The 14,485-nt window shown below is 34.3% G+C and overlaps 1 protein-coding gene across 1 annotated transcript in view; it reads left to right on the top strand.

Moving 5' to 3' along the window:
- Nucleotides 1-581: 581 nt before the first annotated feature.
- The window catches only part of LOC108553647 (kelch-like protein 10), a 16,024-nt gene continuing 2,120 nt past the window's right edge, over nt 582-14,485 (top strand). The window contains exons 1-7 of the mRNA XM_017908634.1: nt 582-808; nt 2,946-3,283; nt 6,522-6,865; nt 7,948-8,132; nt 9,770-9,981; nt 12,326-12,661; nt 13,656-13,778. Of these exons, the coding sequence (XP_017764123.1) occupies nt 582-808; nt 2,946-3,283; nt 6,522-6,865; nt 7,948-8,132; nt 9,770-9,981; nt 12,326-12,661; nt 13,656-13,778 (1,765 nt within the window). The remainder of the gene's footprint in view (nt 809-2,945; nt 3,284-6,521; nt 6,866-7,947; nt 8,133-9,769; nt 9,982-12,325; nt 12,662-13,655; nt 13,779-14,485) is intronic.

Below are 14,485 nucleotides of genomic sequence, written 5' to 3'. Positions count from 1 at the left end.
CCATCTTGTGGAAAAAAGGCCATAGGGGTCCACAGAGAACCTAACCTATCATGGTCGAATAACCGGTAAATGAAAAAGAATTAGAATTTTTAAAAATGGACCTACGAGAAGTATTGTAAAAATAATTATAAATATATGGAAAGAAAATTTGCGAACTGGAGTGATGAAGACGATAACGTTGAATGTAGTACTTAATAAAATACCCATACATTAGCATGTAACTTGAAAGTTACACGGGTCCATAGAGGGTTAACTGATCCACGTTAAAAATCCCATCTCCAAACCCTCGATATCACAGACAACACAATCGTCAGCTTCCTCATCAATCGAATCGTACCCTTACCCAACCTTCGAAACTCCCTCCGCCACGAGAACCATCGAGAACAGCGCCACAGGTCGCTTCGTCTCGATCTCGATCTCGATCTCGAGCGCGCGAGCCGTCAGTTGAAAGTCTCGGCCTTCCTCTGTCATGGCCGCGACTCTCCGGTGTGCCGGGGCTCGCATCGCTAACCATAAGGAATACAGAGCAGAGGACGAAGAAGAGGAACATATCGCGGAACGCGGTGGAAAGGTCGGGGCACATGGTGGCCAGCGACGCTGGGATCGCGTGGCTCGTCCGCGAGGCGATGGACGGCCGCGGAAGGATCAAGTTCAGGAAGCTGTCTCGCAACCGGATGTCGCGAGCCGCCGTTTCCGCTACCAAGCTGAAGCAGTGCGTCAGGAAGCAGCCGGCTAAAATACGGAAATGCATGTGCCTGCCGTCCAATTACGCCCTCGTTGAATTCCCTGTAGTCTGGTCCGAGCTCAGGTCTGTAAGCTTCTCTGCACTCTACGTCAGTGCCCCATACTCTTTGGCCTACTCCGCGATAGGATGTTTCAATTATGTAGGTGCATTATCCGGGATGGCTCCTCATCGAAACGAGTTGTGCGTTGATGAGGATGGGTTCAGAGGTCAGCTGTTGGATTAGTACAGGTACTTGATCTTGAAAATGATGTTCTGTTTGGGTTGGGTAATTTGTTCATGTAAATATTCTATAGTTAAGTTAAAACTGGAGGAGCGATCTAATGAGGATGGGTTCAGGGTATAGCTGTTGGGTTGCTGCAAAAGTTCGTCTTAAAAATGAAATTCCGTTTGGGTTTGGGAATTTGTTTATGTAGATATGGAATTAGATAATAGGTATAGATGAAATATGATTTTCTATAGTTGAGTTCAAACTGGAGGAGCGATCTGACGAGGATGGGTTCAGGAGCTAGCTGTTCAATTAGTGCAGATACTTGATCTTGAAAATGATGTTCTTTTTGGGTTTGGGAATTTGTTTATGTAGATATGGAATTAGATAATAGGTATAGATGAAATATGGTTTTCTATACTTGACTTCAAACTGGAAGAGTGATCTGATGAGGATGGGTTCAAGGTTTAGCTGTTAGATTGATGCAGGTACTTGATTTTAAAAATGAAATTCCGTTTGGGTTTGGGAATTTGTTTATGTAGATATGGAATTGGATAATAGGTATAGATGAAATATGATTTTCTATAGTTGAGTTCAAACTGGAGGAGCGATCTGATGAGGATGGTTTCAGGAGCTAGCTGTTCAATTAGTGCAGATACTTGATCTTGAAAATGAGGTTCTGTTTGGCTTTGGGAATTTGTTTATGTAGATATGGAATTGGCTATGAAATATCGATGAAATATGATTTTCTATAATTATAGTTTGCTCCTGATCGAAGTTGTGCGTTGATGAGAATGTGTTTGGTTGTTGTATTGATGCAGGCACTTGGTCCTGAAAATGAAATTCCGTTTAGATTTGGTAATTTGTTCATGTAAATATTCTATAATTGAGTAGATTCTCTATAGTTGAGTTAAAACAGGAGAGGTGACTTCCAGTCACCATTTAATAAAATTTTGAAGATCGATATTAATTGATATATCAAATTTAAAACGATGTGACAGTGTGCGAGATATTGAAATCAAATAATTCTACCTGTTAATTATTATACTATTTCTTATTTAAAATGAGGAAAAGAAAATTGGTAGCTTTATAGCAAAGAATCTCGGAATCTCTTCTCTTCTCTAGTCAAAAAATCATTGAGTGCAAAGAGTTAATATGGCGGACTGTATTTCGTCAGTATACGAGTTAGCTAAATACAGTGTATGGGAATAAAGAAACATAGTTACGATATTATCTAGATCTTTTCGTTTGTAAAAGAATTATAAACTCGTATTAGCATCATTACTGGAGTAATTCGGCAAAATTTGGTGAAAATTGTTGAAGTACTTTGGTAGGAAATGGGTCACGAAGTTTGCAAGTTTCCCATAAGTATAGAGTTAGGTTATGAGTTTCCTTCGTGGCTGATGAGTAGGCTTTAAAACAGTAATAATGCGACGAGTGTTCCCTTTATCCAGTAATTTTATCTCCCCACGAAGCCAACGATGCATTAATAAAATAATATAATTCCAAATATCACAAACCACTGCCATTATTTATAAATATACAGAATTAACGGTCATAAATCTTGCTAGAATCGCAAAGCTTCCCAAATATATCGTGTAACTACCTATTTCTCCCATCTTATTTAACAAACTTTCAAACATAACCTCTTTGAACAGACTAAAAGACATATGTTTCCTTTATCCAGTAACTTTATCTTCCCACGTGACGAACGATGCATTAATAAAATAATATAATTCCAAATATCACAAACCACTGCCATTATTTATAAACATACAGAATTAACGATCATAAATCTTCCAAAAATCGCAAAGTTTCCCAAATATTTCTCCCATCTTATTTACTTTCAAACATAACCTCTTCGAACAGACTAAAAGACATACGAAAACCTAAAAATCTCGTACACTCGGAATTAAAAATTTGCCAAACAGACGAATACTTCGTTTCCTTTAGTTCCATATTCTTCCATGGTAATAAAACGCATGAAAATTTCAGGGCCAACCAGCAATTGTGCGACGGTGTAATCAGATGCGCCACGGGTCACGTTTTCCCCGTGCACCGCGCCATTTTGTCAGCGGTCAGCCCGTACTTCAAGGCGCTTTTCACCAACAGTCTGAAAGCTGGGAAAACAGAGACCACGGAAGTCGCGATCGATTCGGTACCCGGGAAAATTTTCAGCCTGATCCTTGATTACGCTTACACAGGCACATGCAATGTGAATGCCGACAACGTCGAGCAACTTCTACCCCTGGCTGATCAGTTCGAGGTCCTTGGAGTCGTGCAGCTCTGTTGTCAGTTCCTGCTGCAAGAACTTCGGCCAGAAAATTGTTTAGGTACATCGTAGATTCATTGACACGGTGTCAAAATATTAATTGAGAAACCTAAAAGGAAATTTTCAACTTCGAAATCGTATTTTCATCGAAAAATGATATACGTATAGCAAATAACTGACATCATGGTAAATTTAGGGAATTTATTAACCTCTTCAGGGAGACTAGTGCATATGTATACGTTTAATTTTTTGAAAATTATGATTATTATTAGTGAAAAAAAATTGTAAAAGAAAATTATAATGGTTGAAAAACTATTCACCATAGTATTTCTCAAGAATAAAAAGGATACTCGTCGAATATCATTGCTAATATTTATTATACTTACTTTACTTTACTTTATTATACTTTTATACTTTTTATTATACTTTATTACTTTATTATACTTTACTACTTTATTACTTTATTATACTTTTATACTTTTTATTATACATTATTACTTTATTATGCTTTTATACTTTTTATTATACTTTACTACTTTATTATACTTTTATACTTTTTATTATTCTTTACTACTTTATTATACTTTTATACTTTTTATTATACTTTATTACACTTTATTCTACTTTATAACCAAAGCTTTGCTATTGTTGTAACGTTAACTAAAAAAAATTCGACCTTGAAGGGGTTAATGAATTTTTATGCTTGGAAATATGTGTAGTTTTCTGTAGACGTTTTGTATTACCATGAATTAAATATCGTGACACTTGCGTAACTTTCCCTTCGGGCCTCTCAATTATTAATTGAGGGACCACTGGGAAAGATACGATGAGCCACATTTTATGCTTCTTTATGGGGGTGTAATGTTATATTGATACTCCCTGTTGGCTACTGGGTGGGATAAAAATTGGAAAATTAATGGAAGTGGATTTATGTTCAAACAGATTTAAGAGAACTGTGAGAGAAGTACAACTTTTTAATAAAGAAATGTTTATAATTCTAAATATTAGTATAGGTTATTATATTTATTCAGGAAGGTTTGCAAATTTGTTAGAAAATTTTTATATATTGTTTTTAGAAAAAGGAAATTTTATTTTCAATTAAGCATCACGTGTATTAATTACACTTCGACGCGAATTTTAATCTCGTAGAGTTTACTTTTCTGAAAACGAATTTGTAATTGGAAGTTTTCGAATTTTTTCAAAATGCACGATTTTTGGATAAAGTTATTTATTACGTGAAAAGTGAAATTATTAGAAAATTTATTCTCATCTTATACGTTAGGTGGGTATTTATTTTTTAATTACTGTATACTAAAAAGTCATTTATATTTATGTATCCAGTCTCCTAACATTTTTACTTTTTACGTAATACTTCATTTTAATCAAAAATCGTGCTTTTTTTTAGGAAAACTCACATTTTTGGAAACTGAGAATGATAGAGTAATTTGAATTACGGATTCGTGTTCAGGAATGTAGATTTTACAAGAATTGCCCAATAAATGTCACAAATATTAGAGAAAAAGTTAAAATTTGTTGGATAGTATTATAATTATTATTTCAATTATTGATATTCCATAATCACATCTTACATTATATATTTAATTACACTATATATTTAATTATACATCGTGTCACTTCTTGCCCCTTCATTTCAGAAGTACATCATCAAAGTGGCAGAAAATAATTAATTTAAAACAATCATTAATTACCACACTCTTAATTAGAATGAAAAATATAATGAAGTAATTTAAATCATTTTCTTTCCATGAATACACAAGAATCTGAAAATTGATAAATTTAATTAATGAAAGAATATTTTATTTTATAAGTAAGTCAGTATTATCATACTGACACAAAATGATCAATTTATAATAATCATTAATTACCATACTCCTAATTAGAATAAGAAATATTTTAATTCTTCTTTTTCCACGAATAAACAAAATTCTGATAATAGAGGGTTAATTTAAAATCGTGAAATTATAGTTTCATACGATTCTTGAAAAATTGGAAGCTAAATATTCGCGGCAATTTCATTAATCATCGGAAACATTTTGATAAATCAAATTGACAAATTTAATTAGTGAAAGAATATTTTATTTTAGAAGTACATTATCATACTGACTTAAAATGATCAATTTACAATAATCATTAATTACCATACTCCTAATTAGAATAAGAAATATTTTAATTCTTCTTTTTCCACGAATAAACAAAATTCCGATAATAGAGGGTTAATTTAAAATCGTGAAATTATAATTTCATACGATTTTTGAAAAATTGGAAGCTAAATATTCACGGCAATTTCATTAATCATCGGAAACATTTTGATAAATCAAATTGACAAATTTAATTAGTGAAAGAATATTTTATTTTAGAAGTACATTATCATACTGACTTAAAATGATCAATTTACAATAATCATTAATTACCATACTCCTAATTAGAATAAGAAATATTTTAATTCTTCTTTTTTCACGAATGAACAAAATTTTGTTAATAGAAGGTTAATTTAAAATCGTGAAATTATAATTTCACAAGATTCTTGAAAAATTGGAAGCTAAATATTCACGGCAATTTCATTAATCATCGGAAACATTTTGAAAAATCAAATTGACAAATTTAATTAGTGAAAGAATATTTTATTTTAGAAGTACATTATCATACTGACACAAAATGATCAATTTATAATAATTATTAATTACCATACTCCTAATTAGAATAAGAAATATTTTAATTCTTTTTTTTCCACGAATGAACAAAATTTTGTTAATGGAGGGTGAATTTAAAATCGTGAAATTATAGTTTCATACGATTCTTGAAAAATTGGAAGCTAAATATTCGCGGCAATTTCATTAATCATCGGAAACATTTTGATAAATCAAATTGACAAATTTAATTAGTGAAAGAATATTTTATTTTAGAAGTACATTATCATACTGACTTAAAATGATCAATTTACAATAATCATTAATTACCATACTCCTAATTAGAATAAGAAATATTTTAATTCTTCTTTTTCCACGAATGAACAAAATTTTGTTAATGGAGGGTTAATTTAAAATCGTGAAATTATAGTTTCATACGATTCTTGAAAAATTGGAAGCTAAATATTCACGGCAATTTCATTAATCATCGGACACTTCGGAATCTCGACGATTCTCTTTTAAATCCCTCGCTAACCCCGTTTCTCGCGCTTCAAAATATCGTCATCGCGACCCTCCTCTCGTCGAATATTTTAATGTCTTCTTTTTCTCCCACTTTTCACGGCAATTTACTGAAATTCCCACCGTCGGTAGGGATCTTCAAATTCGCTCGCCACTATTTCTGCCGCGACCTGGAGGAGAAGGGCCGGAAATACATTCGCCATCACTTTAAGCGGATACTGCAAGAGAGCCCGGAATTCAAAGAGCTGACGAGCAAGGAACTCGAGGCGATTCTACGTGACGACGAGCTGAATGTTAAAAACGAAGAAATAGTTTTCGAGGCCGTTAAAACCTGGCTGGAGCATAACGTGGAAGAAAGGAGGCCCTATTTGCCTAGGCTCTTGAAATGTGTGCGCTACGGTTTGATGAGCTACAACTACTTCGCGAACAATGTCCTCACGTGGAAGATCATCGATGATGACGAGCTGAGTGACGAGGTATGATCGATCATTTGAACGATAAATAAGAAGGGAATTATTTTTCTTCCTGTTTGTTCCAGTAATTTTTTAGAATAATCAAATTAACAATATATATTTATATTATAATATTTATATTACACGCGAGCTATTCGTTTGAGGAATTAATTAAATTTATGAAACAAAAATTTGGAAATTTATTTTAAATATGATACTAAAATCTCACAGAAAAATTTCCAAAGTGGAGTTAATCATTTTAGCCTGAAAATGGTTCGTATACAAAATTAATATTTTCGAATAATATCGTGTTGATTTAATATTTTTGCATAATTAATACAGGAAAATTTATGCTTAATCAATTTCCAAATTCGCCAATTAAAAAAGGTATAACTATGAAAAAATACCAGTCACTCGTTTACCAAATTAATTAATTCCACAGAATAAAGGAATACAAATTTATTTGAAATATTTTAAATATTTTATTTCTGTAATTAAAGTTCCTAGTAAAATCTTTTCAAATTAAAAAAGTGATATTAAAATTTTTTAAAGTGGAGTTGAACATATTGCTCATAATTTTATTTAAAAAAAATATCAGAAGTTCCGCATTTTGAAAAATTAAAAATTGGATACAACTATAAACTATACTATTAAAAAATAGTAATAGTAATTTATAAAAATATACTGTTAAAAAAGAAAAACTATAGTTCCATTTTGCCCAGTGACAATACGAATAAAGTGAACCCTTTGGACTCGAAGATTTCTTCGTTTTGAGGATGCAATTCGAAGCTCTTAGATTTTTATAAGCTCACTAAACTCTTTATGCTGAAATTCAAAAATAAAAATCGTGAATTTGCGTGAGAAACGAACGAATAGAATAATTTTATTTCGATGTTCTTAATATAATTATTATCATCCATTATTTAAGTTATAGCATTAAAACAAACGGTGACTGAGAGTCAAAGGGTTAGTAAATGCACCCTGTCCGGTACTAACCTCATATTTCACTTTATTTCTCCTTTTTCTTTATTATCTTTCACATTTTCGTATTTTCCTACGAGTCACGGGAAAGAATAAATTTCTAAACTGATTTCCCTTCCTTCCAGTCATGCCAGCAAGTGATAGGTCCCGCTAACCAGTACCTGAAGGAACAGGAAGCGAGGCAAGGGAGCGGCGAGATCGATCTGAAGAACCCCCTATCCAAGCCTCGAATCCCCTATGAGATCCTGTTCGCGATCGGCGGATGGAGCGCCGGTTCCCCGACGAATTTCGTAGAGACTTACGACACGAGGTGCTTGATACCACCTTAAAAGTGCAATTCTTCATTTCCTATTATTTTTTTCAAAATTCCAAGTCCCTCTGCGATGTACATCGGTTACTATTACCGACGCGGTGTTGATTTCACGCGACGTACAGTTGGCTCGAGCGATACAGCGAAGTCGTAAAACAGGAAAAAGATATAAGAACATTGACTTTTCAGAAAGTTAGTTAAAACAGTTCCACGAGATGGAAGATTGAAAATGAAATAGGATAAAGAAACGTAGAAGCATATAATATAAATATAAATAATAATTGGAGATGTTGAATGAGAATTTGAAATGGGTCGTTGATGATGACTTATGGTTATCATTATGATTATCAAAGTTAATTTCAAGTAGAATTTAACGGTATTAAATTGTTAGTGGGTGATAATTAATCTCCTATAAATTTTGATAGTTTGAAATTTTGTTAGTTCATGAGATTCAAATGGATTATAATTTTTTCATTACAATTTAAAAGAATATTGATAATTAAATTCTATGGACAGACTGTTTAATAACAAGGCAGTAATAAAATAGGAGACTGTAAGTCAATAATAGGAGAATTAAAATGTAAAAGTATCTATGACTCTCGAATCACGTAATGTTATAGAAGGTTAACTCGATGGGTACAGTAGGCATGACCAGTGGCGCCACAGTGGTCACTGATAACAGGCAATACCAATATGGCTACAAGCACCTAATCGAATCTAAATAACATCCTTTAAACGATTATTTTAATACTGAATGAGTAACTAATATTACTCGCATAACTGAGACAACAATAAATAATATAGAACGTTTAATTTCAATAATCTCCATAAAATATTCAACACTATTATTCCTCTTTCAACAAGAAGTAAAGAATCTCATACATCACGGAGTTATACTTATATATCATTTACAAGAAACTTATTGATGAACCAAGTTCACTAACCTAGAAAATTCCAAACCGAATCCTAACCTCAAAATTTGGAATTACCGATATTCTCTTGGTTACGAGTCATACCTAAATGTCTTCAATCTACGAAGAGTAGGTTCTAACCTTTAGATCGATCTAGATTCTATATTCTAGATTCTAGACTCTAGGATCTAGGTTTTAGACCCTAGATAAGTCTATATTCTAGATTTTAGACTCTAGACTCTAGAATCTAAGTTCTAAACTCTAGATAAGTGTAGATTCTAGATTTTAGACTCTAGGATCTAAGTTCTAGACTCTAGATAAGTCTAGGTTCTAGACTCTAGACTCTAGATAAGTCTATATTCTAGATTTTAGACTCTAGGATCTAGGATTTAGGTACTAAACTCTAGATAAGTCTATATTCTAGATTTTAAACTCTAGGATCTAGGTTCTAGACTCTAGATAAGTCTATATTCTAGATGTTAGACTCTAGGATATAGATTTTAGACTCTAAACTCTAGATAAGTCTATATTCTAGATTCTAGACTCTGAGATCTAGGTTCTAGACAGTCAGCAACATCAGCGACGCCATTTCAACGTCATTAGAGCTCTATATGTACTTACGACAATTAGATTCAATAATTTACGACGTCGCTGTGACCCTCGAACTGACGATACGTAGTGAACCGTGCCGAGACTCACACAGGGTTCCTGTAATGTGAACTCCAGAGCTGACAGATGGTTTCTATCAGTGAATACGGACGTGACGCCGAGGTCCTACCACGGCTTGTGCACGTTGAACAATTTGATCTACATGATCGGCGGGTTCGACGGCAACCAGCACTTCAACACGGTCAGATGCTTCGATCCGGTCACGAGGGAGTGGCGTGAACGGGCCTGCATGTATCACGCGAGGTGTTACGTCAGCGTTTGCACCCACGGTTAGACTCGTTCTCTCCCCCTTAACCCCTTTCAGGACGATGACCTGGCCGGTGAAAGAGTTGGAGAAAAATTCTCGCGAACGAAAGGCAGACGTGGATTGATCTTTTCAAATTTCGTCTAGCTCCTGGTCTAATCAGAGTGGTTCAGATTCGTGCTTCGGATCAGCGATTTTCGATCATGCACGTCAGATTTTTGGAAGCTTGCTAGCTTCTTAATTTGTCAAATAAAGAAATTAAAATAGTTAATGATCATTAGCATTTTCTTTTTGTAAATTAATGACAAATTATATTCGTTTCTTTGCTGTCATGTTGACAATTGTCAGGCTGCTGAGAGAAGAGTGTTTATTGTTATTATGCATACAAAGTTACTCCTATACCTTTTGTTTTATCATATTCTGGTAATTAATTCGTACGAGTTATGCTCTAGATGGACGAATAATAGTGTAGGAATTTTGTTTAATAGATCTAATTGAAATTGAAGTTATACCGTTTCCGAATATATTTAAAACCTTGAATGATTATATACCATTCGTTGACGCGCTAGTCTCAAGCACTTGAGCAAACACTTCTCTGTCAGACCTCTAGCACTCTAGACTAAGGACCTTCCATCTACATGCCCGTCGTTCAATCTGGTTATCAACCGTATTCTAAATGTTAAATTTCTAGAATGACAAATTTCCTGCGATAGTGCTAACAAGGTTCATAAACCAAGTCTGCCCTGAGGTCTCATGCGAACCTTCCATGTACAGATCTCAAGAACTCAGGTAGAGTGGTCATGGAAAAGATTTCATTCAAGATTCGTCAGAAATTTTTATTGCTAGAGTCTGCCACATTTAATATCGTATGCAAATTTATTCAGTGAAACAATTGGTCCAAACACACTTCTGATAGACTTCTGTAATCAGTGACAAGGAACTAATTAACACTTCAGCCTGACCTGATAGTCTGAAATTTTTATATATAATCGACCATTGCTTCATTCAGATACTAATCTCGAGTACTCTTCTTTCAGCCCTCTAACTCTCTAGACTTTCAAGGACTCTTCAATCATATCCCTATCTCATCAATAATTTTCCAATCAAGGAACCAGAAATTTCCTGTAATAGATATTATTCTATAATTTAGATATTAGACAGTGTATTCACTTGATCTAGGTTTACCAAAATCTTGGGTAATCATGTATCCTTGTTGATCTCAAATATTACGTATAGATCTCAAGCACTTCTGAGGATTCTCTAGCCATATATCTATCATCGTCTAATCCAGGAACGAAAAATTTCCAAATTTCCAGTACTAATATCTAATATCAGTCCCCCTAATAGTTTCTGTAGACATTCTAGGTCTATCCGCAATCTAGGTAGCCATATATTCTTCTCCAGACTCACGTATAAGTCTCAAACACCTCTAATTATAAGGATTCTCCAATCACACACCTATCTCTCAGTCCAATTATCAACTAAATCCTAATAAAGGAACCAAAAATTTCCTATAATAGATTTGTATCTAATATCAGTTTAGATTATAGATATTAGACAGCCTACTCAGTCGTTCTAGGTCTACTGAAATCTTAGGTAGTCATGTATTATACTTGTGGCTCATGTATAGATCTCAAGCACTTCTGAGGACTGTCTAACCACACATCTATCATTTTCTAATCCATGAATGAAAAATTTCCAGTACTAATATCTAATATCAGTCTTTCGGATAGTCTCTGCTGCCATGCTAGGTCTATTCGAAATCTAGGTAGCCATGGATCCATCTTCAGACTCAAACATCTTTAATTATAAAGCTTCACCAATCACACACCTATCTCTCAGTCTACTCATCAGCCAATTCCTAATATAGGAATTCCTAAAACCAGAAATTTCCTATAATACATTTGCACGTAATAAATCTATGCAAATCCCTCTTAAGACATACCTATAAATCTCAATCCTCTCCAATTCCGAGGACTCTCAGATCACACAGCAATCTCTCACTCCACTCATCACCCAATTTCAAACCAAGAAACGGAAGCTTCCTCTAACATCAGGCTTCCTTCTAGTCTCTGCAGTCATTCTAAGTCTATCCTAACTCCATATACCCACGGATCCTTCTCGAGACTCACGTATGAGTCTCGAAACTACCCCCAAATCACGCACCCATCTCTCAGTTTAATCATGAACCTCGACTCCTAACGGAAGGAACGAAAAATTTCCCGTAATAGACTTGCATCTAATTCCAGCCTGACCATCGACCATCCACTCGTCAATCTCTAATCAACGCTTATGGCAAAGTCGCTCGACCTATCGTCGAAATCACCAAACACCCTATATATTAAATCGTGTGACTCATCCGCTATTAGGAGGAAAGATCTACGCTCTCGGCGGGTACAATGGCCGGACCAGATTGAGCTCCGGGGAAAGATACGAACCGCAAAGGAACCAATGGGAGATGATACCTCCGATGCATCGGCAGAGGTCGGACGCGAGCGCGGCAGCCTTGCAGGACAAGATTTACATCGTCGGCGGTTTCAGTGGTCGCGAAGTTCTCAATTCCGCAGAGGTGTTCGACGTGGAGACCAATCAGTGGAGCTACATCCATCCCATGATCGACCCGCGATCCGGCGTGTGTCTGGTCGCGTTTCGAGACAGCCTTTACGCTCTGGGCGGCTTCAACGGATTCATCAGGCTCAGCTCTGGTAACTCCACGACCATGGTTAACGTATCAGTTCAGAATTCCTTCCTGGTTCCTCCTCTTTTTACCCTAATAGGAGTCCGTGTTTGGGAGATGGCGCGGAAAATTGGCGAGGGGTGGGATTTTAGGGTGGATTAGGTTACATTGTGTTTTAAGAATTACATATAGGGTGTCGGACAATTTTGAGTAGCTTCTGAATCCAATTTTCGAATTTTTTAAATTAGTGTTCGATATTTTGAGGAATTTCGATACCTTCGAAGATTGGAATTCTGGAAATTTAAATTTTTATTAGTTGTAGATTTAAACTTGATTTTTAACCACTCGAAATTTCGATACTTTCAAAGTTTGAAGTACTAATTTCTTTTTTATAAGAGAAATAATTTATTTTAAGTATTGAAGTGCCCATAAAAATTTTTAAATTAATATAGAGAAAACCTAACTTCGAAATGTTAAATTAATTATCTTTGGATTTAACCTAACTATTTTTATCCACTATAGCGTCGAATATTTTGAAAAATCTTTCCAAGAATATTTTCTTTTCTTTTGTCTCTGGGCAATTTCAATCCTCATAAATAATGCAATATTTCGAAAAATGTCTCAAAAAAAATCTAAAAAAATCGATCTTATTTTATATCTTTATTAATTTTCCATTAAATTCTTTCTCCTGTACCCTCAAAAAATAAATGTTGAGTATAATAAAATTGTTAAAGAAAACCTTATTTGCAGGATGGTATTGCACTAAATTTTCTGTTAAATTTGTTTCCAATTTTCTTATTAAATTTTCACCCAAATTTTCTATGAAATCGGTAAGATAGAGGCCTTCTATACCACCACTCGAACGTTTTCTCCCAATGAAAATTGGCGTTCGCGTAAAATTTCTTCGAATTCGTGGAAACTTTGTAGACATTAGCTGTGCATGGTGGCGAGCCATCGCGCAGAAATCTGAGGCCGGGTAGAAATTAATGTTCTGCTACAATATCGACCCTCTGATCTCGCAGGGGAGCGTTACAATCCGAATCATTCGGAGGATTGGCACGCGGTCCCGGAGATGTTCAGCCCCCGCAGCAATTTCGCCACGGTCATTCTGGACGACATGATATTCGTCGTCGGTGGATTCAATGGTAACAGAGGCCAAATATTAGCTCGAAACTCTGAAAACGTTATTACGGATTACGCGCGCGGAGAGATGCAATTTAATATTGCGATAAGGGCTTACGAAAATTGTGAAAATAATACTTCTACGGGGAACGTTTCCTTTGTACCAATTTTGATTTTGATGAAATTCGTGGCGAATGGAGATTTCAAGATATACAAAATATTATACGAAACTGTTATTAATACCTAAATGAGAATAGGTGAGAGAAGATCTCAAAATTGGGGATGAAGAACGTGGTTTTCTAGGGGCTTGGAAATTAGTGGATATCAGATTGTACATTTACATTTTTATTTATATTTTATATTTATATTTTTACACAGAAATTATATATTTTTTAATGACAAGTTTAACTATGTAGATATAGTAATATAGTAGACATAGTAACTATGTAGATTCAAAGTTTTACCATTTTATTTTTTATTTTCTTAAATATGCATCATTCAGAAGTTTTATCAAAATTGGTTATCAAACTTTGGGAAACGTCCCTTATTATTAGTACAATTTTGTATAATTGTTCATAAATTTATTCATACAATTTTTATTAGTATGAACAGTGTGATATAATGGATAAAACTGTCTATATTTCTTTCTGTTAAATATTTACCCAAGAATATTATTTTTTCTTAAAAATTGTTGTAAATAATAACATCAAAAATGACAGTATTATATTAT

The sequence above is a fragment of the Eufriesea mexicana genome, unplaced genomic scaffold (assembly GCF_001483705.2).
Source record: "Eufriesea mexicana isolate 0111107269 unplaced genomic scaffold, ASM148370v2 scaffold11618, whole genome shotgun sequence".
In the NCBI taxonomy this organism is placed as follows: Eukaryota; Metazoa; Arthropoda; class Insecta; order Hymenoptera; family Apidae; genus Eufriesea; species Eufriesea mexicana.
This window is presented reverse-complemented; position numbering and strand designations above follow the sequence as displayed.